Source organism: Sceloporus undulatus, chromosome 7 (genome assembly GCF_019175285.1).
Source record: "Sceloporus undulatus isolate JIND9_A2432 ecotype Alabama chromosome 7, SceUnd_v1.1, whole genome shotgun sequence".
NCBI classification, from domain to species: Eukaryota; Metazoa; Chordata; class Lepidosauria; order Squamata; family Phrynosomatidae; genus Sceloporus; species Sceloporus undulatus.
The window spans coordinates 12,441,182-12,465,283 of NC_056528.1; the positions used below are offsets into that span (position 1 = coordinate 12,441,182).

Sequence of the window (24,102 nt, forward strand, 5' to 3'; positions counted from 1 at the left end):
ATATATATATATATATATATATATATATATATATATATATATATATATATCTCACAGACAGAACGAAGTGGGAAACTCCTGCTCAGCTTGAATTTCACCTTGCAGAACAAGCTTAGGTCTTGTTTCCACATCTGGACTGAAAGGCAGCCTTTTTGCTGAAGAGGTCAGTAAGAGACCTTTAGGCAGAACTCAGCAGCTTCTATTTTTAAGAATGCTCTTAGTGGTCTAAAAAAGGGAAAGAAGCCAGGAAATTAAGAGCACAAGAAGGAGAAATGATGGTGATGTGGTTCATTGGGGGGAAAAGATACCATACATGTTGACTTTTCCTTTCAGTAATTGGCAAAATGGAAAAAGATTTGCCATTGCCACCCCAAGAGAGGAGGCAGCGTTCAACAGCTCTTTGGTTCATGTCACCTACGCCAGGTCTACCGTCTAGCAAAACTTTTCACATGCCATCCTGGATGTATTTTCAAAGTATTTGGAGACAAATACCCTGCCTGATATATTATCACAGCTAGCTCCTAGTTTTACTGGATTATGGTTTTAGGGCAGGAGCGGGCAAGGAGGTCCAGGGGTCATTTTCATGCCCAAAGGCCCTCTGGGGCAGCACAGACTATGCTGGCTCTCTTGCAGGATGCAGCCATCTAATAACTCTTCCTAAGTCATCCTGAATGCAGCACCCACCAGGCGCTTTGAGAGGGAACAGAGAAGAATAAGGGACTATCTATCCACATCCATCACTTCCCTTCATAGCAATACATCCCCTCTAATAGGAAGTGTCACACGATCAATGTTCTCCCTTTAAAAATAAATGACTGGTCCTGTCGCCACCATTTCTGAAGTGTCATGGAGCTATTATACATTTGACAGAACAGGGTGTTGAAAAAGGCGATATCTTAATTGCTAGAAAGCTTGGAACGGAGCATTTCATGGGGAGGTTGGGCAGGGCTCTCCCAGGAAAAGGAGAGCTGCACTGGGTCACAGTCAACCATGAAAAGCACAGTGACAAATTTGCCTCCTTCTCTTGTGAACGTCTGCATCTCCTAGAGGCTCTCTACTATCTCTGGAATACAGTTAAAGTTGTGGATGCTGCCACTATTAACCTTGTTTATAAAGCAATTTTTTACAGTTGTGGGAGAGGGACTGGATGTACTGTAATAGGATCCAGAAAGATGCAAATCATGTCCCTTGCCCTAAAGTTACAAAGGGTTCTGTTTCATTTTGTCCCCCTGCCACCTACCTTCTTTGTCGGTCCCCGACCATGAGTATTTGTGGAAGGACTTATTGGAAGGGAGAGGATCCATTTCCAGCACTTTATAGATCTGCCCAAAAGCTGACAGTCTCAACGCGTGCTGTGAAAGGGGGGAAATTAAAAACAGAAAAGGTTATTCCCAACATCCCAGGCTCTCCAAATGCTCCCCAGTCCAGGCAGCCAGAATGTGTTACCTGGGCACTATGGGTAATGGCTTCTCTTTGTTGAACAGTCAAATTGGACAAGGCATCCGTCGGCTCCCGCTCACAAGGATCATGCAAGCCAGGCCCACCTTGAGGGAAGCAGACAGAGAAACACAGGTCAACACGGTGACCTCAGTCATGCACACTCATGTGCCAAAAAACAGCTTTCTACATTTTCAACCGCAACAAGGAAAAATTCCTTTTTAAGGACTCCCGGAAACTCCTAGCCAACATAGAAAATTGTCATGCTAGCTAAGGGTGGGTTCTGGGAATAGCAGTCCAACAAAAAAGTAACTTTCCCAAACTTTATCGTCCTTCATACATCCTCACAAGAGCACATGCTAGTCACTTCTAAAAGGAACCATAAAAAGAGAGAGTTCAATTCATTTGCTTACTTGGAGAATATCTACAAATGAAGTATCCTTTTATTCAAGGGGACTAGGGAAGAAGCAACTGGTACACAGACAAGAGGGAAAGGTGCCATGTGTACATGGAAAACAGTGCCTGCAAAACCAGCTCTGGGCTCTACCTTACCAGGCAGTAGGATTCCTGACGCCAAACATTCCATCACTCGCCGCAGGGCTTCTCCTGCACCCAGGGGTCTATTGCATGTACCGATTGCTTTCTCACAGATCAGTTCCAAGGGCTAGGAGAGATGGGACCGCCATTAGTGTGGACGCACCACCAGCATTTTGCCATGCCTTACATACCAAGAAGGATGTAGGAGTTCCTGCATTCATTTAAATTTAAACAGGAAGTGGACAGGAAGTAACTTCCATTCACCTGCCATGGATTAAATGGCACAAGAAGGCACCAAACCATGATGGAAAATGTTCCATTTTGGGTTGGTTTTGTGTGTGTGTCAGTACATCGGGGGCCCTCTAACATCTCCTGGGGGGCTAATGCAGCCTCCTAACCTTTCCTAGTTGCGACTCTGGTTGCAAGGGGTCTTCCTCTCCACCCAACTCCACCGCTTTGACCAGGGCTGCTTCTGCACTACAGAATTGATGCAGTTCCACACTGCTTTAACTGTCATGGCTCTATCTGGTAAAACCCTGGGACTTGTATCCCGTGCCTACATCCGTTTCCTAATGGGAGGGAGCTTCCATGCCACTCAGGTACTTACCCATCCTTTCAGTGGTGCCCAGGTAGGAACTCGGTTGCACAAATCTCGCAGAACACGCAGCACAATGACACAGGACTTTAGTCCATTTGCCCTGGCCTAAAACAAACAGATCTGTTTCCAATCCACCTGGCTAAACACCTGAGCTAAAGAACTTCTTCTCTAAACAGCAGCAACAACAACAGCAGATTTTATTTTTAACATGTTAAGAACCTGACCCAGAACTTTCGCTTAAAGCAAGGTTACTATGTGTGTATCTTTGTGCATGTATTTTTTTTTTAAATCAAGCACATGCAAAAGGAAGAATTAAATCAGTTTTTAACAATTCTTGCCCAATCACCCCAAGGCAAAAAAAGGAGCAAAGGGGCTTTTCTTTTTCATTTTTGCAGGCAAAGAAAGAGAGAAAGAAAGCAAAGGAAAGCATTGCAATGTAACTTCACAACCTCACTTTACCAGCTGGTTTATTCTCTACCACCCAACATTGAGGAAACCAGTGCTCTGTCATAAGGCAAACTGTTGTGTAAAGGGAATACTTTAAAAAACTAAACTAAAAAAAAAGGGGGGGGGGAATGAAGGAGGAGGTATTTCAGATTGGTCTCATAGGCTACATATGCACTGTAGAAATAATCCAGTTTGACACTGCTTTAACTGTCACGGCTCAGTGCTATGGAATCCTGAGAATTGTTGTTTGTTGTGGCACCAGAGCTCTCTAACAGAGAAGGCGAAATGCCTCACAAAACAACAAAAGTTCCATAGTAATGAACCACGGCAGTTCAAGCGGTGTCAAACCAGAATATTTCTGCAGTGCGGATGCGGTAAAAAAAAAAGTCACTTCTAATTTTGGTTTTGGTTTTTTTCAAAGGCTACAATAAGGGAAAAGAATGAAAAGCCCAACCTGGAACCATTTGGCATGTCGCAGAGACGCCAAAGCATCTAGGCATGTTTGCCTGTTGAGAAGGTCCGGCGGGTCTTTCATCGGAACACTGTCTACTGGGAAAATGGGAATATAAGAGAAACAAACAAACAAAAAAGAGAGACAGACACAGTTTGACCAAGGGGTTTCTGTCACACAAGTACGCACAACAGTGGCAGCACAACAGGGGGCTGTTAATAAGACTCCCAGAATTCATTTTGGTCCCTTTCCCCGCAGATTTCCACCCTCTTTGCCAACAGGGATGCAAACAATCATTTAAGTACACCAGCCATTTCTTTCCTTTTTTAAAATGGTTGATGCAACCGCCAGAGTCAGTCTGGGATCTTATTAATTTCTTTTTTAAAATAACATCACATGTTTGGGGCGGAGACCATACAAAGTGTGGCGCTTGGCTGTCTTGCTCCTGACACTTTGACAACAAGAGTTTTGGAACTGGAACCAAATAAATAAGCAAACAAACAAGTTGCATATTTTCAGCAAAGGTTTGGTGCCAGAGGGAGTCCTGGGGTGATGGGGATGGTCCATTTTGAAATGGTCAATCTCAGCCAAGATGATGTATAATTCCAAACGCCATCACAATCTGGATAGTTGGCCACAGACATCTTTGAGGTTTGCACTTTTCTTTTTTTAAGAAGACATCTCTGTTTTTCGAGTGTGGTTTTTTGCAGTAATTAAAACATAAGTCTTTTTGCCCCGAGTATATTGGAAAAACTAGCTAACTTGGACAGTCACCAACATTTTCAGCACGGTTTGTTGACTGACAGCGCAATGTCTCAAACAGCGATTCCCAAACTTTGCTTGTCCAGATGTTTTGGAATTGCACTCCCAGAATCCCTGACTTTTGGTCAAGTAGGTTGAGGCGTCTGGGAGCTGAAGTCCCAAAGCCCTAGAGAACTAAAGTTTGGGAATCACTGGTCTAAAAGAATAACCAAAACAGAACTACCAATTCCCCTTTTCCCCCTGGATTACAACTCCCAGAATCCTCCAACCAGGTCCATGTTGCAGCGGCGGTTGCGGGATTCTGGGGGTTGCAAGCCAGAAAGTAACTTCCAGCTTTCCATCCAGGGTACATTTTTGGCACACCCAGGATCTCTAGTTCATCAGATGAACAGGTCCATTTAATAAGGATTTCTTTGGCAGCAGGAATGAATCTACATTTTCCTGAGACCACAGACAGCTGCTTTCAGTCAGAATACATTTATTTATTTATCAGTTTTAGTACAAACCTGTCTCCTGCAGATGTAATAGAGAACATCCCACTGTCTGCAGCCCACACCGAAAAGGCTAGCCCAGAGCCTTGGGCAACAGTCTTTTCATGGCAGTGTGTTTCACCAAATAATTGCCATTATTGTTAAAATATTTTAACAGGCTTATACAAAAAGAATTTCATCTTTTTAATCTGATTGTTTCATAACTCTTGCACTATTTGTGGTGTTACTGTCCGTTGTTACAGCTTATATTGTGTGACAACTTGGATCTCATATATAGAAAGAAAGGTGGCATATTAATTAATTAAACAAGCCCCTGGTTGGCTGGGTTATTGATTTGAGTATTGGTTTCTGGGAAAAGAGGGATCATCCAGCCTGCTGTCTGAGTGTAACATAGCTCCAGTGATAAACAGAAATAATGGGTGCCATCTACACGGTAGAAATGATGCAGATGGACACCACTTTCATTGCCTCGGCTCCATCCTGTAGTTTGGTGAAGCACCAGCATGCTTTGGCAGAAAAAGCAAAAGACCTTGTGAAACTACAAAACCCAAGCTTCCTTGGCATGGAACTAGAGCATTTAAAGTGGTATCAAGCTGCATTATTCCTACAGTGCAGATGTGCCAAAGCAGAGGGATCTGAACACAGAAAGAGTGCAAACCTCAAAGAGACTCCAAAGCCGCCTTGAGCAACGATCTGCTCTGCCTCTGACCAAATGAATAAATAAAGGAAAAGCAAAGTGCCACACAGTTATGCTCTTGCCCCCATGAGCTTTGCAGCAGATATTGGAAGGGCTCTGGCCTCAACCCACCCACCGCCCCATCGACAGGATTGCAAGAGGAGTAATCTGGGCCATTTCCAATAAAAGATGCAAAGTCATAAATGGGATTAGCGGAGGGGGTGGTTTTAGAAGCACACACACAAAAGGGTGCTTTTCTTTTAGTTGCTGTTAAGTTTTATGCGGGTTGTTTTCTCCCCAACTTTTGTCAGCGTCTTTATCATATGTTTAAAATCTCCACACAGGAGGAAATCCTGTGCAGTTTCCACCGTTTAGTAATGAACCACCACCTTTTTTTTTCTTTTGGAGTAAAACGACACATCTTCATTTTTATTTCCATCATGCATTGCACAATGCAGCAACTGTCAAGGCACGAGCGATAATCTCTTTTTAAGGAATTACAGTATGGGGGGGAAACCAACGATTAGAAACTGACCGGCTGCAAGGCCATTCCTGCAAGGCTGCACAGAGACGATGTGGCCCGCCTTGCAAGGGAAATGTGTAATAAACCAGACATCTGTGAAAGCAGCCGAGGCAAGTCCAACCTCTGAGTGATGCAGGTGAGAAATTTCTTTTTGCCAAAGTGAAATCTTGATGCATTCGCTGGAGGAAGGTTAACTTGTCACCCCAAATGCAGACGTTGGACTTCCACAGTGCTCTGCTTCAATGTTAATTGAAGGGGCCACGCCAAAAACAGACAGAGGGCCCCTGAAAGCAACAAAGATGGTCCCCTCGGTGTGTTTTCCCAAGGCTGCGTTCCCCTGCTGTTGCAGGCAGTCAATGTGTGAGAATTAAGTCTTACAGGAAAGAGATAGAAAGATGGAAAGGGAAGAGAGGCAGAATGGTGGGGTGAGTGGGTGGCCCACGGTGTTGAGACCCATATCGCTACCAGAGACCTTGTGGTTTCATGCTCTGGCTATGAACAGAGGCAACACAGGCATTAAAAGAAATGGGGGGCCCTGAATGCCAAAACCTATTCGTTTGAGCTAACTGATCGTAAAAGGAATGGAGCCAACAGCTTCGTTGTCAAACTGAATCTGCCTGTTATCTTCTGGCTCTGTAAATCGGAACGCTTATCTTGCAGGAGTTTGCCAGGCACAGGCTCTCCAACAGTTTATTGTGGTCTTGGGTCAATCTCTTCATGTTTGTTGTGTGCCTTCAAGTCCTTTTTGACTTATGGCAAGCCTACAGTGAGATTTTCTCGGCAGAGGGACGTTACTTTTGCCTTCCTCTGAGGCTGAGAGAGTGTAGTGTGACTTCCCCAAGGTCACCCAATGGGTTTCCATGGCCAAGTAAGGCTTCGAACTCTGGTCTGCCAGAGTCCTGGTCCCACATTCAAACCATTATGCCACACTGTCTCTGAATTTTTATATACCTTCGAACAAGTCAGTTGTTTTGTGCCCCCACCTTTGATCATCTCCTAGGGTTTTCTCAGTACAATTTGTTCAGAGGAGGTTCATCATTGCTTCCTTCTGAGGCTGAGCAAGTAGGACTTACTCAAGGTCACCTAGTGGGCTTCCACAGCCAAGTAGGGGTTCAAAGCTGGGTCTGCAGAGTCCTAGTCAAACCACTACATCATGCCAGCTCTCCTCTTTGAGTTTAAGTATTTTTTTTTAAAGGAAGTGCCAGAAATTGAAAGTCAGAGCATGAATTTGCAATAGGGCAGTTCCCAACACATGGAGACCCGTTCCAGCAGGCGCGCCCCTTGGTTTATTCAGTTAGAAGAGAGATTAGTTGAGTAACCAAACCAGACTGCAGGAAACCTTGGTCAGCTCTGCTTGTCTACTCCAGAGATCAGTGGTCAAGATGAGCCACCACCAAAGCAGAGGAGCAACACATTATGACCATTATCCAATGTTGGTCAGGAGGTCAGCAGAAGCACCAATCGTCTTTCTTTTCCATGGCTTACTTTTCTCCCTGCCTTGACTTAGTAGAAAATTCTGGCTTAGCCCCATGGTTTAAGCTCTCACAACTACTCCTCAGTTCAAGAACAATACACATTCCCTCGTTTTCCTATTCTCAGGCCTACTACTCTCATTTTCCTCCACTCCCGTTTAAAAAAAATATCAGAATGAGGAGTGTGATTTGTTGTCCCTTGCATAAACTAGGAATACACAAGGAAAACAAATCAAAGGCCTGGTTAATATCTGAATGGTGACCACCAAGTAGCGACAAGGGATATCCAGACAGTTCCTATACAACTGCTATCTATAGAGGATTTGTTTGTATAGGGGAGAGAAGCAAAAACTTAACCTTACCATTGACAAACTACACTCATGGGTTCAAGCAAAAATATAACAATGTTTTTATGTTGCATTAAGTTCTATGTTTTCACCCTTAACTATTCTGTGTAAACTTGACTGATCACAGTACAGTAGGTTGTCCTCCACAACCCTCACAATCCTCAGCTCCGATGGGAATTTTAGTCTTACATATGTGGACGGTCCTAGGTGAAGGAAGCCTGGCCAAGGGTCTAGTATCTCCTACATCGGTGCTACTCAAAGAGTATCCTATCTCCTACATCAGTGCTACTCCATGAGCCATTAGTTAGCAGTCTGTGGTATCATGATCATAATCATATCAATTTAGGTTGTCATCCAAAAGGCCAGTCCACCACACCAGATAGCTTGAGAAGCACTGTCCTACATAACTACCCATTCCTTTTCCAAGTGTGGAAGTCAAATGGTCCTCCAGAAGCTGTTGGGACTGCAACTCCAACATCTCTCACCAGGACTATACCCCCTAGGAGTGCTGGGAGCTGCAATCCAACATCATCTGGAAGGTTTTGTGCTTCCTACCTGTTTTAAAAAGTTCCCCAAAACACTGCTGAAGAAAAGTTACCCTCCTCCTCAATCAACGCCATTCCTAGAGAAAATAAATGAAGGAACAGGAAAGCACTGATCAATGTTTCCTGCAGTGATGGTGGATCAATGTAGGGTGAGACAAGAGGGGCAACAAGGGGAAAGCATGGGCTCAGGTGATAATCTAGAAATGGGGGAAGAACAATCGGAAGAGGTTTGTCAAGGATAAGTGTGGGGTGCAGCTGCCTTGACTGTCATGACAGAGAAGCGCCAGTTGGTCAAAAGTCTGACATCATTCCAAGGCTAAATTTTAGGAAGGGAGAAATACTTGTCAGAAATAGGCAGAAGTTACAAAAATTAGGAGTAACCCCCCTGTACTTGGTCTGTTCAGAAGTGGAATTCAACAGAGTTCAATGGGTGCTTACTCCCAGGTACAACGGTGCAGAATTGCAATCTAAATTACTGGGATGAAGGAGATGGTGATAGGAGACCTCTGAATATTATACTTGGTTTCAAGGCTGGCTTCTCTTGGATGCCGAGGAGACATCCTCCATCAATACCTTTTCTTGCAACTGAATAGCAAACTGCAAGCAAGTAACAGGAGATGGGACACAGGGAGGAATCAGGGAGGTAGAGTTTCAAAACAGATAGAGTGTACACCCAGAGAACGTTATGTGCGACGACTTAAGTGCGGCATTTCAGCCGTAGCATCAGCTCTCCTCGACTTATGGGCACTCCAGGCTTAGAGAAAAATCCATCAATTAATCAGAAAGGTTGCGAGGGGAGAGAGGCATCTTCTGAAAGAGGAACAACACTAGCTTGCTTTGTTGCTGGGAGAGGAACATCCACTGCTAAAAGACTCAGCTGTGTGTTATTCAAGACTGGATTTAATCAAAAAGTAAACTGACCAGGTATTTATTGTTAACCGATAGTGAGGCTGAAAGAAAGCCTACATGAGTGCTCCCTAGGTATGTCAAAGTCCAGGCTGGTTCACAGCAAAACGAATTCCATCTCCTCCACCTGTTTGAAGCATTACTCTATGAACTGGTTTAAAAACAGGGCCTGAACTAGAAGCACAGCTCTTTTGCTCTGCCTCCACTGAAAGTAGACAGAAGCACAAAAGCACACTGCTGTTCATGGCATCACAGAGTTTGAAGGGAACTTAAAGATCCCTTATAGTCCAACCCCCTGCCTTGCCACAGAAAAAATGCCACAGAAAACTCAGATTTGCAGGTGGGCAGAGCTTGAGCAAAAGTCATATATTCTCTTCTCCCAAAACTATGTATTTACTGGACACAAGAACCATGCAACACAATATTCCATCTCTAGTTGTACCGGCATGTCATATCCCAGAGGGAAGGGATAACAAAATGAGGGAAAGCCCTTTATTGTTATACGCAAAGTAGGAGTGGATAAAGAGCAAAAATCTTTCCTTGCTTGGACCAGTTCTGGGCAAAGACTTCTAATCCAATCCAAGGAAACATTTCCTACATGTTAATAGGTATCTGTATTTCAATTTTGCATGTTTTTTTCCATCCCAGACTGTGTCACAGGAGGTTATTCTAGAACTGTATGAACCTAGAAATTAAACTGACCTCTGGTGAAAAGAGAAGGATCAGTAAGCATTGGAGAGAAAAGGGAATTTCTTAGACTGAAGCTGCTCTGCTCAACTAACTAGAGGGGTACACAAGTGGAAGACAGCGGCTGGGCTCTTCCACAGATCCCTTCAAAGGGGGAAAAGGGGTCAATTGTATTTTGCCCTCCTTGATAGGTTAGTAACAATTTGCTGGTGACACAAGTAGGAAAGAACCCCTTTACCTGCACTACAAATGGAGGAAAATATTAGTGAAACCAGAGAAGCAGGGGGAAAACCAGGGGAGTAACTCCTCTCAGTACCTCCATCCTTCTTCTCGACTTCGTCCCGGATAAGCGGGGAGGTTAGGGTCACCTTGAGCGTTAGCGGAAGCTCCTTTGTGCTACGGATGACGATGGCTGCTTCGTCGACACAATGTTCGACATGGTACTTCTCTTCTGTGAGTTTCTGAAACAGTTCAGAATTGCTTAGTTGAGTCACTGGAGGGAGGAAAAACCACAATCTCAGCATAGAAATGCACAGTTTTTTCCCCTTTCGCTAACAGGGAAACATTGTCAGAGAGCCTAAATAATAGATCACTTCATAGAAACTGCTGCTTTAGATAGGTATCGGAACACTTGGATAATTTTTTTTTTACGAGTTCTTGCTTTAATTTTCCTTCTGGGAGTGAAGGTCAGGCCAAGATAATCTTCTGCCGCTGAGCCAGGCTGCCAGTCGAGAAGTCCCTGTTATTTATGGGCAGCTTAGGAATACTCTTAGACACATGCGAGGGCTGCTGGAGAAACCCTTCCAGGAAGGCACAGGCTAATGACTTGGAGAACTAAGAATGGCTGCAGCACCGGCAGTTCAGTTCAGTCCCCTGACGGTCCACCAACAGGCCTTTCTCCTAATCTCCTTACAGATAGTCTCAATTAGACTTTTGGACAGAAAGGTACAGCTCCCGCTGTGAGCTTTTGTCCCCCTTTTGCACAGAACCACAGCCAAAGAGGACAGATCGAGAATACGGGCTCAGCACCAAGCAAGCGCACCTCCTGCGGTATACGCCATTCTCAGTTTTGCTTATTCAGAGTCTTGCAAGAGTGAAACCTCCTTCCAGCGACAGTTAGACTTGAGACGCTGACGTAGATGAAGGTTCAAAGGCCAGTGTGAACCAAAGGGCTGTTTTTGATCCTCTTTCTTCTGACTCCTCTTTTCCGCAAAAGAAAAGGAAGAGGATAAATTGTGTCTGTTCACTTCTACATTATTTATCAGGTGCTCAAAAATGTAGCCGTTGACAAGTAATGTTGAAATCCAAGTACTGTACATCCAAACGTACCTCTTCGTCAACATCATTCTGGTTCAGTTGTGGACTTTGCTTTTCTATTCTGTTCAACATGATTTTATTCATACTGTACTACTAACTTACTTAGACTTCACCAGAATTACGCTAGTCCCAATATTGAAACAGGCATTTAAAAAGCAGTTAAAAACAAAACACACTTTTTCCAGTCCTGGTTTAAAAACATTTTTGTTTCTTCCTTTGGAAAGGGGAAAAGCAAATACATCCTCCTTTTTGTCCACAGCAGCATTAAAAACAGAACAAAATACGGCTTTGAAGCTGTGCCATTAATGCTTACCTGGATTTGGATGGGAAGATTGTCTTTGACAAGCGATAATAAGGTCTCTGTGGGCTTCTCTTTGCACATAAGAACCAGTTCCAAGTCCATGTCATCTTTTATCAAGAGGCCTTTGGCTACCAAACCGATCCTCATCACGCCACACAAGACCCGGCCACCTTGGTCCCTGAAGATAAAAAGATGCTTGTTTTTCTATTTGTAGCAACACAATACCGCACCCCTGGGCATGTGGGAGATCATATTGTTGGCTTCACATCCATAGCACAGGGCAACACTGTGTAAGCCCTTGTTTCAGACTTCCACGCTAAGGGCAGTGAGAGACTGAAGAGGCAATGGTAAACCTAAGAGATGATGACTGTCTGTTTATGGGTACAATTCAGAGTGCTGGTTATGACCTGTCCTATATGGTTAGGGTCCATGCCATCTGACGGACTGTTCTCTCCTCATATGAGCCTGTCTGGACCTTGAGATTCTTCTTTCAGTCCCACCGTGTTCACAGGTACGGCTGGTGGGAAGACGAGACAGAGCCACCTAGTCCACTGAGTGATGCAAAACCTGCAACTAGAAGACCCCAATGTGTTCTCTACCATCTCCTGCTTAAACATTTCTTAAGAGTGAACAAGCTACCACCTTCTAAGACAGTCTGTTTTTGCACTAGAAACAATTTCTCAACCTCATTTGACCCATCGTCGTGCAAGAAAGGCACTCATGCAAAAGCAGCCTTATTTCCATTCATCCCAAGCCATTCAAATGGCCATGGGTGGCTGTGCGATGTCAGCGGCTGCACAATGACTGAAAAAGAAGGAAAAGGGAAAAGAATATTTGGGGAAAGGCATCACCTTTAGAAAGGGGAAGGGAGAGAGACGAAAAGTCTGAAAAACAATTGTGTGTAGGGGGAAGAGATGAGAAAGCATGGCGACTGTGTGTGCATCTATCTCTAAACCAAACAGATCTGCAGAGAGCAGCTCCCCCATTGATCTCTTCCTGCAGAAAATTTGGGCCAAGCGGAAGAAAAGCATCTGTTGCCTCCTGAGGGGGAAGAGAGACACAGCCAGCAGGCAGGAGCTGTCGTCTCACTGGTTTTTGCAACCAGACAAAAACTTGCTCTGTCCTGCTTTTGCGACTCAAAGAGCTTCTTTCAATCACGCCACATTTCCTGCTTGGCAGAAGCCAAGAATTGAACTGTCCCTGTCCTTGCAGGAGGGAAAAAGAGGGTTAAAAAAAGGAGTGGAGAGGGGATGAAAAAGAGTACTTTACACATTGGACAAATCTTTCACAATAATACTGTGCCAAAAAATATGAGCAAAGGGCAAAATGAGAAAGGATGATAGTGCAGGTGCGAAAAGAGGAGGAAAAGGCCATGGATGTATAGAGACCAGACCACTATCACCACCTGGCCTCCATACAAGCAATTCTTCAGCAGCTACACCACCTCTTTGTGGGAACATCTGGTTACAGATGTGTGTGTGCGCGCGCACACACACACACACACACACATGAAAAGAGCCCTAAATTTAGAATGAGCTCATGAAAAAGCAATCTGGAATAGAAAAACCAGAAAGAAAAGAGACGCCAGGCTGTGGCTGGAGTGTTTCAAGCGGCACTTCTTGCCAGCCAAGCGAGTGTACCAGAAGCACTTGGTTTTTTAAAAAAAGGAAAGGCAATCAGGGTCTCATTTATTCCCTGCTAAAGAGAGGAGAGGAGAGCATTTGGAAAAGCAAGCCACCCTCCTGCCAATGCTGCTCAAGCGAGAGCCTGACACACTCGGGACTGTCACGAACACGGCCTTGTGTGCCTTCAGAGATTTTGCATTCACCTGCCCATTTATTTTGATTTTACTTTTTTTGAACCAGTGAAGCCTGGGCAGTCATGCCCAATCAAAGCAATTTGCTGCTTAATTTCATGCTAAACTATGTGTGGATTTACATTATCCTTGTGCAATTGTGACATCTCCCTATTGCATACCAAAAGTAGTGTACCAGTGATTTTATGCAAGAGAACCCTTGGTGTTTCTGGATACCAAAAGCTGCATTTTCTTAAGGCTTGAGCAAAGGTGGTGTGCTGTTCAGGTTTGTATGAGCCTTGTCATGCCAACGGTAAACTGTTACAGGGACAGCTGTGTTTTCTAGGATCCAACCAGTGCTCCATGGAGCCCTTAGGGCTCTGCAAGTCAAAAAAGTTGGGAACCCCTGGCCTAGTAGATTCTCTAAATGCAGTCCTTAGAGGAGTGAGAGGAGAGATGGATCAACTATAGGGCAACGAGGGAGATTGCACAGCCATACTGCCACTGTACAACTGCAAGCATACTTACGCTATTGCAATATGATGCTACTTGTGAAGAGTTGCTTAAGGGTTGAGGGTATGGGGAATGAAAGGGAATGCCCTGCATCTCCTGTCTAAGTTTATTTCCATAGAAAATAAAAGCTTCTATATTTGCAAACTGGGTCACCAAATTAGTCTGTTGGTCAAATATAGCCCATTGGTTGGTCCCCTGACTTCTTGTGATAGTGACCTTGTTCCTATGGCAAGTCTGTGAACAAAAGAGCTCCTGTCCTCAGGTCTTGGTGCAAATTGAAGGGAGGGGGGCTTGTTTTTCCATTCCATTGCATTGTATTGTAATGGAATGGAAAAACAAGCCCCCCTCCCTTCAATTTGCTCCACAAGGTGGTGGACTCTCCACCTTCAGGGGTCTTTAAACAAAGGTTGGATGAGCATGTTTCAAGGGTGTTTTATTTGTGTCTTCCTGCATGGCAGGGGATTAGACTAGTGGTCCTTACCAGCTCTATGATTCTATGCTCATATGGCGCAATTCTACCAAAAGAGAGAAAAAGAGTGAATGTCTTTCAGGGGTGCAACCACAAAATGTGTTGAGTTACCAACTGCAGATACTGCAGGATGCCCACTTACACTAATCAAACACCAAGCATCTTGTGCTGGTAAGGAGGGAAAATGCATTCTAAAATATTAATACAGAAACACATCTGCTTTGGACTGTTTAACACCAGGGCCATTAATTACAAGTTGAACAGGCTGGAAGGAAGGAAGGAAGGAAGGAAGGAAGGAAGGAAGGAAGGGGGAGAAGAGAAAACGGACAGGCAGTGTTCACTGAACCAATTGTATTTTAAATGCAGATAAATTTGTTTGGCATGGTTTTCCTTTTCTCTTTATGTTTTGAATATGCACACACACATACGAACACAAATGTGCAGCTTTGCTTTAACGCTCATGCCAGCTCCCAAATTCCATGTTTGTTCTTTTGTGGGTTTAAAGCAGCAGCAACAACAACAACCCAGAGGCAAATGGAAAAGCAGGCAGTTATTTCAGCTGTTTCCCAAGCAATGGGACTAAATAATAACTGGTATAGTCACAGGGAACAGATGTAGACACATGGCAAACAGATGTTTCACACGATTTGTTGTCATGCGGGCTTTCCCCCTCAGTGGCACTCTTTCTCCTGGTTGAGAAAGACACTGGCGCTACACACATCCATGGCCCTTAACCTGGTAAGGAGGTGATGCCACACGTCTCACCTTCTTTCCACTGCTTCCTCCTATTTCTCTCAAAGGTGTTTAATTTTCCCTGCGCCAGTCTTTTGCAAGCAGTGAGTTCCATCTGCAGAGCTGTAAATGCCACCAAGTGACCCTTGCTGATCCAGCTCCCTCGAGGCATGTGTGCTTTGCCTTATTTAACCCCAGCACATACTCCCTGCTTGGCAGCTGCAAGGCTCTCCTTGCAAGGGGTGGGTTAGGTAGGCACCCAGTTCCCTTTGGAAGGCAGAAGGGGACATCTCTGGGCAATGATGAACCCCAAGAGATGCTGGTCAGGTCAGATCAAACACTAAAGGTCTCCTGTCTCCATGTCCCTCAAGCTTTAAGCAATCCGGCCAAGGCCTGTGCTTTTGTTTTCTTTCAGCTTCAAAAAAAGAAAAGCTCTGGAGGAGAAGATCTCAGAAATGCCAAGAAAGGCTTTTCCATCTCTAGACCTTGCACTAGCACTTCTCTTTTTGACAGACTATTTTCTAATTTGTCCAGGTGCTTCTCTATCTGGTAAACCTACGCTAAGTGACAGCATATGTAGATATGTATGGGGGCTTCTAGTAATAGGATCTATTCTCCCCAACATACATACCTTCCTTTTCCCTTGAATTTACAAATAATTAAAATGAGGCATTTCCAACTGGAATGGCATTGAAGCAACTCCATCTTGCACTCCCAAGACACAGAAGTAAAGTCATCACCTTTGGGACTTCATTGCATACACCGTGAAGTTTAATCCACTCACTTGTTGCTGCCGTCTGCCGATTCCTCTTTGCTGTCTGTGCTGCTCTCTGCCCGGGCCGATTTGCTGGTTTCATCCATCCAGTCAGAGACCTGCTTCAGAGCACACTCAACTGTGGAGACCATGTTCTGGACAGCTTCAAGTTCTTCTGGAGATGGGTAAATGGTTGAGTGTTTCATCATTACGTGCCGATCATCATTTGCAAATGATCGAATCGATCTCTGTTGGAAGCAACAAGGAAGATGAGAGAGGAAAGGTTACCAAAGAGAGGAAGAGAAAATGGTATCAAAGAAGAGGATCAATGGGCTTACTGCTCCTAGCCATGCCATAAAGTCATCCTCCTCCCTGTAAAGCAAGTAGGGAAAGGGCTAACTCTTGTGGAAAGGAGTTCCCCAGCCTGGAAGCAGCCATTGATAAAGCCCTGCCTTTACCTTGCCCTCACCAAAAGTGCCTGTGATGGCACTAGGAGAAAGCCCTCCCTTAAGATCTTAGAACTCCAGCTGACTCAGATGGGGAGATACGGTCTTTTAGATCACCTGGACCCAAGTTATGTAGGGGTTTAAAGCACATAAGCAACACTTTGAAGTCTATTCAGAAATGAACTGGTAGCCAATGAAGCTGTTTCAGCAGGGGCATTATAGGAACCTTATAACCTATCCCAGCCAGTAACCTGTTCACAGGACTTATAAAAAGTGGTACAGAGGTTTAGGTATGCTGTCCAACATTAAATCCCATTGGAACACTTCACTGCATCTGACCTAGCAGTTGTTTCTCTCCCCCGTCCCCCACACCACTGCCCCATGCTGCCTCTGAGCAATAACATTTGGAGGACCAAGGAGATCAATACACTCGGGAGGCTCCCATCCGCGAGTCGGCTGGCTGGCATTCATTAATTGCCTGTGCCAGCAAGCTTCACCCCCCCCCCATTGCGGCCAGCTCTTTAGCCCCTTCCAAATATATTTTACAGGAACAGCAGAGCGCTACAAGAGCTCAAGTCCACAGAGGCCTGATCCATCTCTCTGCACTCTATGATCAAAATGGGAAATGGGGCAGGGAGGGCGCCAAGTCTCTGGCTGGCTGGAAGTACAAAAGCTGTACCAATTAGATTTGGCAGGTAAGTCCGAAACATCCACAAGCCAAACCACAACATTGACTTCACCTTGAAGAAGGGCAAGCAAAGGGGGAGAAGGAAGCCTTTGGTTAGGCAACCTGGCAGAGTTCAAGGTTGCCAAAGCCACTCTCTCAAAAACAACTCACTAGCACCGCTTTTATTATTGGGGGGGGGGATGTTATTTATGAGCATCCCCTGCATCCCAACTTAATAATTCATGCTCTGCAGCTTCCCCTGGCACATGCTCTGTGGTTTTGACACTGCCCCGGCAATAAATCAAACCCAGTTTTACTCAGCTGAAAAGTGGTGCCAAGGCGCCCTTTAAATCAGCACCAGTTCACAGCCTTTTTCCTTCCCACGCTAGGTAGCTGCTTTAGAGAGTTTACCAGGCTAGGAAAAGAAGGGGAGGGAGACAGAGTAACAGAGGCAGGCAGCGATTCTCATTTCTACACGTTCATGACAAGATGGATGTCTGGGGCCCTACCATGGCTGGTTACAGTGGGTTTCAGCTCTGGTGCCCGTCCCCTTTCTCCTTCTCCCTCCTCCTGGGTGTCTTTGCTAGGCACTGTTTCGTCTGCCAGAAGCTCCTCATAAGCCTCTCAGTCTCTTGACGGCTCAGGAGGTCACACAGCTGCAAGGATGCTCCAGGAGTCGGACTCTGCAACGCACCTGCAAGGCAGGGAGAGAAAACAAGAACACACACGCTTTACAAGTTGAAAATGGGGAAAGAGACATAGGAAGGCAGAGAGAGAGAGAGAGATCAGATAGGATACTGTGTGCAACTTCCAAGAAAGAAATGTTCAGAGCAGATACATGATGGGAGCCACACTAAACGCCTGCAGAAGGAACTGATATTTAGTAGTGCATGCCCCAAATGGGCCACACTGAACATTTTGGGGCCCTGCCTTATCAAAACTCTATGATGAGATAATCCACATGGTTTTTGCTGCCCTAAATCAATGGAAATCTGATTTGGTCTGGTCTACACTACACAAAATCCAAACTTTTCATTTTAATCCTTAGTGCTATCTATCTATCTATCTATCTATCTATCTATCTATCTATCTCCATCCTTGCAACAGACAAAAGTAGTTGAATTTGAAATACTCGAATTTGGGTTGGAAATCAATAAAGTGCACTTAGTGTGGTTTGAATGTCGTAGCCAAACAAATCTCATGGTCTATTTGAAACTTACTTTTAGTGAAACCCTTGAAAATTTATTATAAACACAGCACCCTAATAGCATTACGCTTTCCTTATATTATTTAAATTTAGCAAAGGGGGAAATGAAGGCACTGGAAATTGTTATCATACTAATTTTAGCACATTAGCAATGAAGTGCTGTTTGTACAAAAATAGGTTCTCCTGCAAAGTCACTGGGACTTTGGGAGGGGGGACTTTATTACAACTTTGATTTTTAGGTTTGTCTGGCATGTCACCCATTCCAGTCACCCACCATGACTTATGCCGCATTCATTATGTTGCATTTAATTTCATTAAATAACAAGCTCAAAACACATTACAATTCCTGCAGAAAAAGAAATATGGCAGTGGATAGTTTTGCACCAATATTGCTACCAGCCTAGAAGGATGGGAAACAAAGACAATATTAATTGCTGGCACTATATTCCGCTATATCATTCCGCTACCTGCATCATTTTGAAGGAAAACCTCTTGGAATACACTCCTGTGAAGCAGATCACAAGATGGGTTCACTTGCTTCAAGTTGTTATGGACTTATAGCAACCCTAAGGTGAAACTATCATGGGATTTTCTTGGCAAGGTTTGTTCAAAGGAGGTTTGTCACTGACTTTTTCCAAGGCTGAGAGAGTGTGACTTTCCCAAAGTCACCCAGTGTGTTTCCTATGTTGGGAAAACATTGTCTATCACACCTGATGGTAGCCGGCCAATACCTGAATGCTCCACCATTCAGCCGCACACGATGACCCCTTTGAGATCTTGTATTGAGATGTGGTTGTTTTGCAGAAGAACAGGGAACCTCCTCTTCCCCCCCAAAAAGCATCCGTACAATACCGCCTAAAATCACCTCCCACAAAGTAATGGTCTTTTGCAGCCTGGAAGGACCAAGAATAATCCACTGGGAGTGTTGTTGAGCAAAAGTGGACCTTCCCTTGTTGAGGCGTTCAGCTTCGGTTTGGCCATAGTGCTGTGGCCCTGAAGAAATGATGGGACAACACGCTTGGTGGCAAAACTGCAGCAAAAGGGAATAATTAAACCCTTGTCCCCCAGAGAGAGAGAGAGAGAGAGAGAGAGAGAGAGAGACATGCCAAGAATGCACAGAGAGGATCCCACCGGGCTCATCCTCCAATTAAAGGGCGGTGGAAGGAGGGAGAGGAACGAACAACAGATTTACACAAAACGAAATGGGATTTGGCAAGCATGCAAGAGTAATTGCTGTTTGCAGGCACAACCTCCCCAACCAAATTAAGCTCTGCTGGGTGACAGTGTTAAGAACAATTACATGCGAGGAAGGAGAGGAGGAGGAGGAGGAGAAAAAGAAAACATGAAAGAATAGCAAAAGGAGGAAACTGAGGAAAGCTGCATGTGCAGCCTCCCAAAACACATGCTTTGGGCATCTGCCACATCTCTTGATGTCACATGACAATAATCTCTCCAGAATCCATGTAGACTTTGACTCTCCCCAATGTTCCCTTTTGTCATGTGAACCCTCTGTGTGAGAGACCCAGAGAGAGTCCAGTTTGTCTTGGGATGTGGCTTCAAGAGATGAGGGTTCAAATCCCTGCTCAGCCACGGAAACCCACTGGGCAACCTTGAGCAAGTCAATCTCACCTTCAGAGGAAGGCCAAGGCAACCCTCCTCTGAAAAAGAAATCTTGCCAAGTAGCACCTAGGAGAAGGTTGCCATAAGCTGGTCTTGACTTGAACAATTATGCCTCCAAGTCCACATGGCACAGCAATTTAAGCGTTGGACTTAGAAGTCAGAAATGACTTGAAGGCATATAACAATAAATCTGTCATCACTGGACCCTCCTAAAACCTTTACTAATATCAACTGAGGACTCCTCAGAAGCACTTTCTCATTGATATGGGATGTGTTAGAAGAGAGACATCAGGTTGCATTATGTGAATTGTTGGTCTACTCTGGCAGGGATGAAGAGTAACTGAGTCCCACTGCAGCAATATAGGATGGAAACCCTTCCAGTGCCTTACGCCTTAGACTGTTGTCCAATTCCTTAACCTCTTCTCTCCCCCACAGACAGACAGACAGACAGACAGAGAATGCTTATTTCTAAAAATGCATTCCTTGACGGAATTAATTAGCCACCCGGAATGGCTGCCAGTAGCACATGAGGCAAACCCAGCAGTTTCAAAGTTGTACTTAAATGGTTTTCAAGCCATTATCCCTTGGAATTAACGATCCAAGGCCATATATCTTTTATTTATTTTTAAACTGCTGAGAGGGAAGTATTAAAGCGAAACCACAAATGCACATAATAATCCAAACTAAAAACCCAAGTTGTGAATTTATCTTGAGTAGCTTTCTGCAGGTAAATGCAAAACAAAGCCAGGAGGTCTTATTTTTGTCTTCGTCCACAGCGAAGGCAGAACTCAAAAAAGAAATCATTTGGGGTTTTTGTTCCTGTTTCTGTAATGCTCTCGTTTGCCAGAGAATTGAGACGTTGCTACTTGGAAGGGAATAGAAACCAAGCTGCTACCTGTTACTAATAAGCCAGGATTATCCACTAGAATGCTGGTTTATCGTTACATCCAGATGTAGCCAAGCTGTTCTCCTATTACATGCCAGAAGGGATACTGCAGCGTTTGGCAACAACTTTCAAACTACACTCCATTTGCTTTATTTAAGATCTTCCCTTGCCTAAAATACTAAACATGCCAGTTCAAATCTTTATGGCTATTTGGATACTGCATTAACACTGTGCGTTATTTTTAAAGGTTTGGTTTACGAGATATAAAAGCCAGATAAACATTGTGAATCAGCTTTGTTTCATGCACTGGAAATTTCTCTTCGTTCCCCCGTCCAAATCTCCTCAACTCTCACATCTCCGTCCTTAAGTCCTGCCTTCTCAACACAATGCAATGCCCAAAAGCATTCACAGCTTCATGTCATATCGACATAATAGTCAAGACAAAAGGAAACTGGACTACAGGTGGACTGCTTCAGTCGATGAAGCCATGGCTGCCCTTTAGTTTGCAGTGGCTCCTTAAGATTTCTCATTCGTAGGATGAGAAAAGTCAACTTGATGGCAAATAACAACAACAAAGTCAAGACATCAAGATGTCAGTGAACCAGCCAAAGGACCATATTTGACTAAGAGACTGATCTGGTGGCTCAGTACTGTATTAGAGTATTTGTACATTTTGCACAAATAGACCTACATCAGAGGAATATGGCATCCCCTTGCCACATGGCCAAAGATCTCCCCATTTAAGTTCCCAGTACTTAGGTCTATCCTGTTTAGGATGACTGCATAGAAAAGCCTCAAAACTAGAGGTCATTCCTGCTCCCAAATTAGCAGACCACTTGACTCTCCCGACAGAGAAACTCACATAGCATCCAGGTCCAATTCTCCTCCCTGATTCCTTCAGCAACCATAACATCACACCCAAAGTCATTCTTCCTTGGTCTTGTTCCTGCTCTGAAACCCCTCTGAGCAAATCCAACAAGATATCTATTATTTCCATGAGGATCCCTCCTCACCCAAATGCCAGGACTCTGAAATCTGCCCCTCTGCCATCCCTCAATAGCTGCATGTCGAAGACAATTCTGGGGAATCCCATGGCTGGACTGGGCAGATTCTGGGACAGTGCTAAAATCCAGAGTGAATACAACCATCACCTGTGAGCCACCTTGGATTCAAAGCATACCTCCATCAGGGTCTGAGGACACAGACCAAGTTTCCAAGGACTTCTGAGCGAATCGCAGATAAACTCCTCACACCATTGGATGTTTTCAACACCTTGAAAACTGTGTTCGGCAACCTGCAACTAATTTTGGAGAAGCAACAAGAATGTAGCTCTGCAACACCTCTGTGCCTTGCTATCAAGGAAGATGGGTCTGACAGGTATCATTGTAAAAGCTTGTTCAACCAGCTTTTTCTCCCAGAAGAATGAAAGGCAGAAACAAATAAAAGAAAGGTCTCAGGGCAGAGATCGTGCATTTGAACCAGCGCACAGAAAACATCTTTGGATAAACCTATGATTTAGTCCTCCCCCCCCCCCCCATTTCCCTCAAAATGCCTCTAGGGAGCGGAAACCAGTCCTGCTTTAGATTCCATGTGGAAGGAGGGGAAAGACCGACCAATAGACACAGACTGACTTTTGTAAAAAGCAGGTATCAGTTGGATTGTTTATCACTCTTGTTGCCTCCCTGCATCCTCTACCAGCCCCTCTGCCAAATGTTGTTGCGCTTGCTTGCTTGCTGTTTGCAGGTAGCTTTTCCCATCCCACAGATAGAGAGAGACCTGGGGGGAAAAAATTAGAAAGCGCACCATGTTCCTTCTGCAGTATAATTTTAATTCCTGGCCTGCATCCAGAGTTCTCTCCAGCAGCATCCATCACAGCAGGGAAACTGTGTATCTGGGTCACAGGAGAGAAAAGAGCTGTTCGGAGAAGCCCTGCATGGGAGGGTTAGCGCTGGACTCTGACATTATAATTGAACTCTTCTCTTTAAGGGTGCGCACTTGGGCTGAGACCACAACTGGGCCCAGAGATCTGACCAAAAGAAGAAGAAAACAGCTTTCTCCAGAAAGAGGGGGAAAGAGGGATACAGGACTTTGACAAAACAAAGCAAAAAATATAGGGTTTTTTTGTATTTTGGAATATTTGCACATACAGTGGACCCTTGTTATCCGCAGGGGTTTGGTTCCAAGATCCCCCGTGTATAACAAAATCCATGTATGCTCAAGTCGCATTAAATATAATGACATAGCAGAATGGTGTCCCTTATAAAAAATGGAAAATCAAGGTTTGATATTTGAAATTTATACTTTTTTTGAACATTTTCAAACCATGTATACTTGAATGTGTGTATAAAAAATCCATGTATAAGAAGGGCTGACTGTACATAATGAACTAACTTGGAGATGGTCCCCAAGTCTAAAGATGAAATTCATTTATGTTTTGTATACATCTAATACACAGAGTCTGAAGGTAATTTTATACACAATATTTAAATAATTCTGCGCATGAAACCAAGTATGTGTGCACTGAACCATCAGGAAGCAAAGGTGTCACAGTCTCAACCACCCATCTGGACAATTTTGGAATAATCTGGTTTTCAGAATTCTGGATAAGAGAGACTCAATCTATTTAATTTTTAGTCTGCCTTTCTTACTAGGATGACATAACAGCTTTAAAAAAAGAGGCAGAAATCCCCTCATCCCAATAACCCATGTCAGACACCCATAAAACAGTAAAACGCTGCAATGAAAACAATATCAAAGGAGCAGTACAGTGGGACAAACCAACCGGCATAATACTGTAAAATGCCTGGGGCCAATGAGTATGTTTTTGTGCAACACCAAGAATGACAGCAGAAATGTTGGTGCCCAGTGGAATTTCAAAAGGCAGCGCATGCCGGAAAGATGGCCCTCTTCCTACCTTTCTACACTCATTTTTCTAATACAACGTGATTCCTATGGAAAAGGAATTTGTGGCAGGCCACCAAGACAATCCCCCAACACACATTCATCTACAACAAGGCATATCTGATAGCATTACACTGCACCTGGATTTATGGTGAATTTCCAAAAAAACTCTGTTGCAGAGGTGAAGAACCTCTGTTTGTTGGGCTCAATCCAGTCCTCCTGGGCTTCCCCAGCTTACCATACTCCATTCGCCATGACACTATCGAAGGATGGTTTCACACATTTTTGAACACACATCATTCAAAGTTTAAATGCCTCTTCTAAACCTTGCATTACAGGCAGTAAGACCTTTAAGTTAGAATATATGGGTATTTTGGGGTCCACTTCTTTTTGCATATGCACCATTTGAACTGTTGTGATATGCTTTCAAGGCGACTTTGACTTACCAAAACCCTCTCCTAGGCAAGATTTAGTATTCAGAGGTTTGCCATTGCCCTTCTCTGTGGTTGAGAGGGTCTGATTTGCCTAACCTCACTCAGTGGGTTTTGATGGCTGAGCAATGATTCAAACTCTGATCTCATGGAGTTTTAGTCTGACACTCAAACCATGAAACTA

At 44.3% G+C, this 24,102-nt stretch overlaps 1 protein-coding gene across 6 annotated transcripts in view; it reads right to left on the reverse strand.

Moving 5' to 3' along the window:
- The window catches only part of LOC121936161 (spermatid perinuclear RNA binding protein), a 62,867-nt gene that overhangs the window by 15,112 nt on the left and 23,653 nt on the right, over positions 1-24,102 (reverse strand). For 2 of the 6 annotated variants that reach the window (XM_042478049.1, XM_042478051.1), the window contains exons 3-11: positions 17,383-17,567; positions 15,791-16,008; positions 11,510-11,675; positions 10,196-10,340; positions 3,474-3,565; positions 2,582-2,677; positions 1,990-2,101; positions 1,447-1,544; positions 1,241-1,352 (exon numbers count right to left, since the gene is read on the reverse strand). In XM_042478049.1, coding sequence (XP_042333983.1) covers positions 1,241-1,352; positions 1,447-1,544; positions 1,990-2,101; positions 2,582-2,677; positions 3,474-3,565; positions 10,196-10,340; positions 11,510-11,675; positions 15,791-16,008; positions 17,383-17,385 — 1,042 coding nt within the window. In that variant the 5' untranslated portion in view covers positions 17,386-17,567. Of the gene's footprint in view, positions 1-1,240; positions 1,353-1,446; positions 1,545-1,989; positions 2,102-2,581; positions 2,678-3,473; positions 3,569-10,117; positions 10,341-11,509; positions 11,676-15,790; positions 16,009-17,382; positions 17,568-24,102 lie in introns of all 6 variants that reach the window. The other 4 variants (XM_042478048.1, XM_042478050.1, XM_042478046.1 and 1 more) reach the window with 2 other exon arrangements.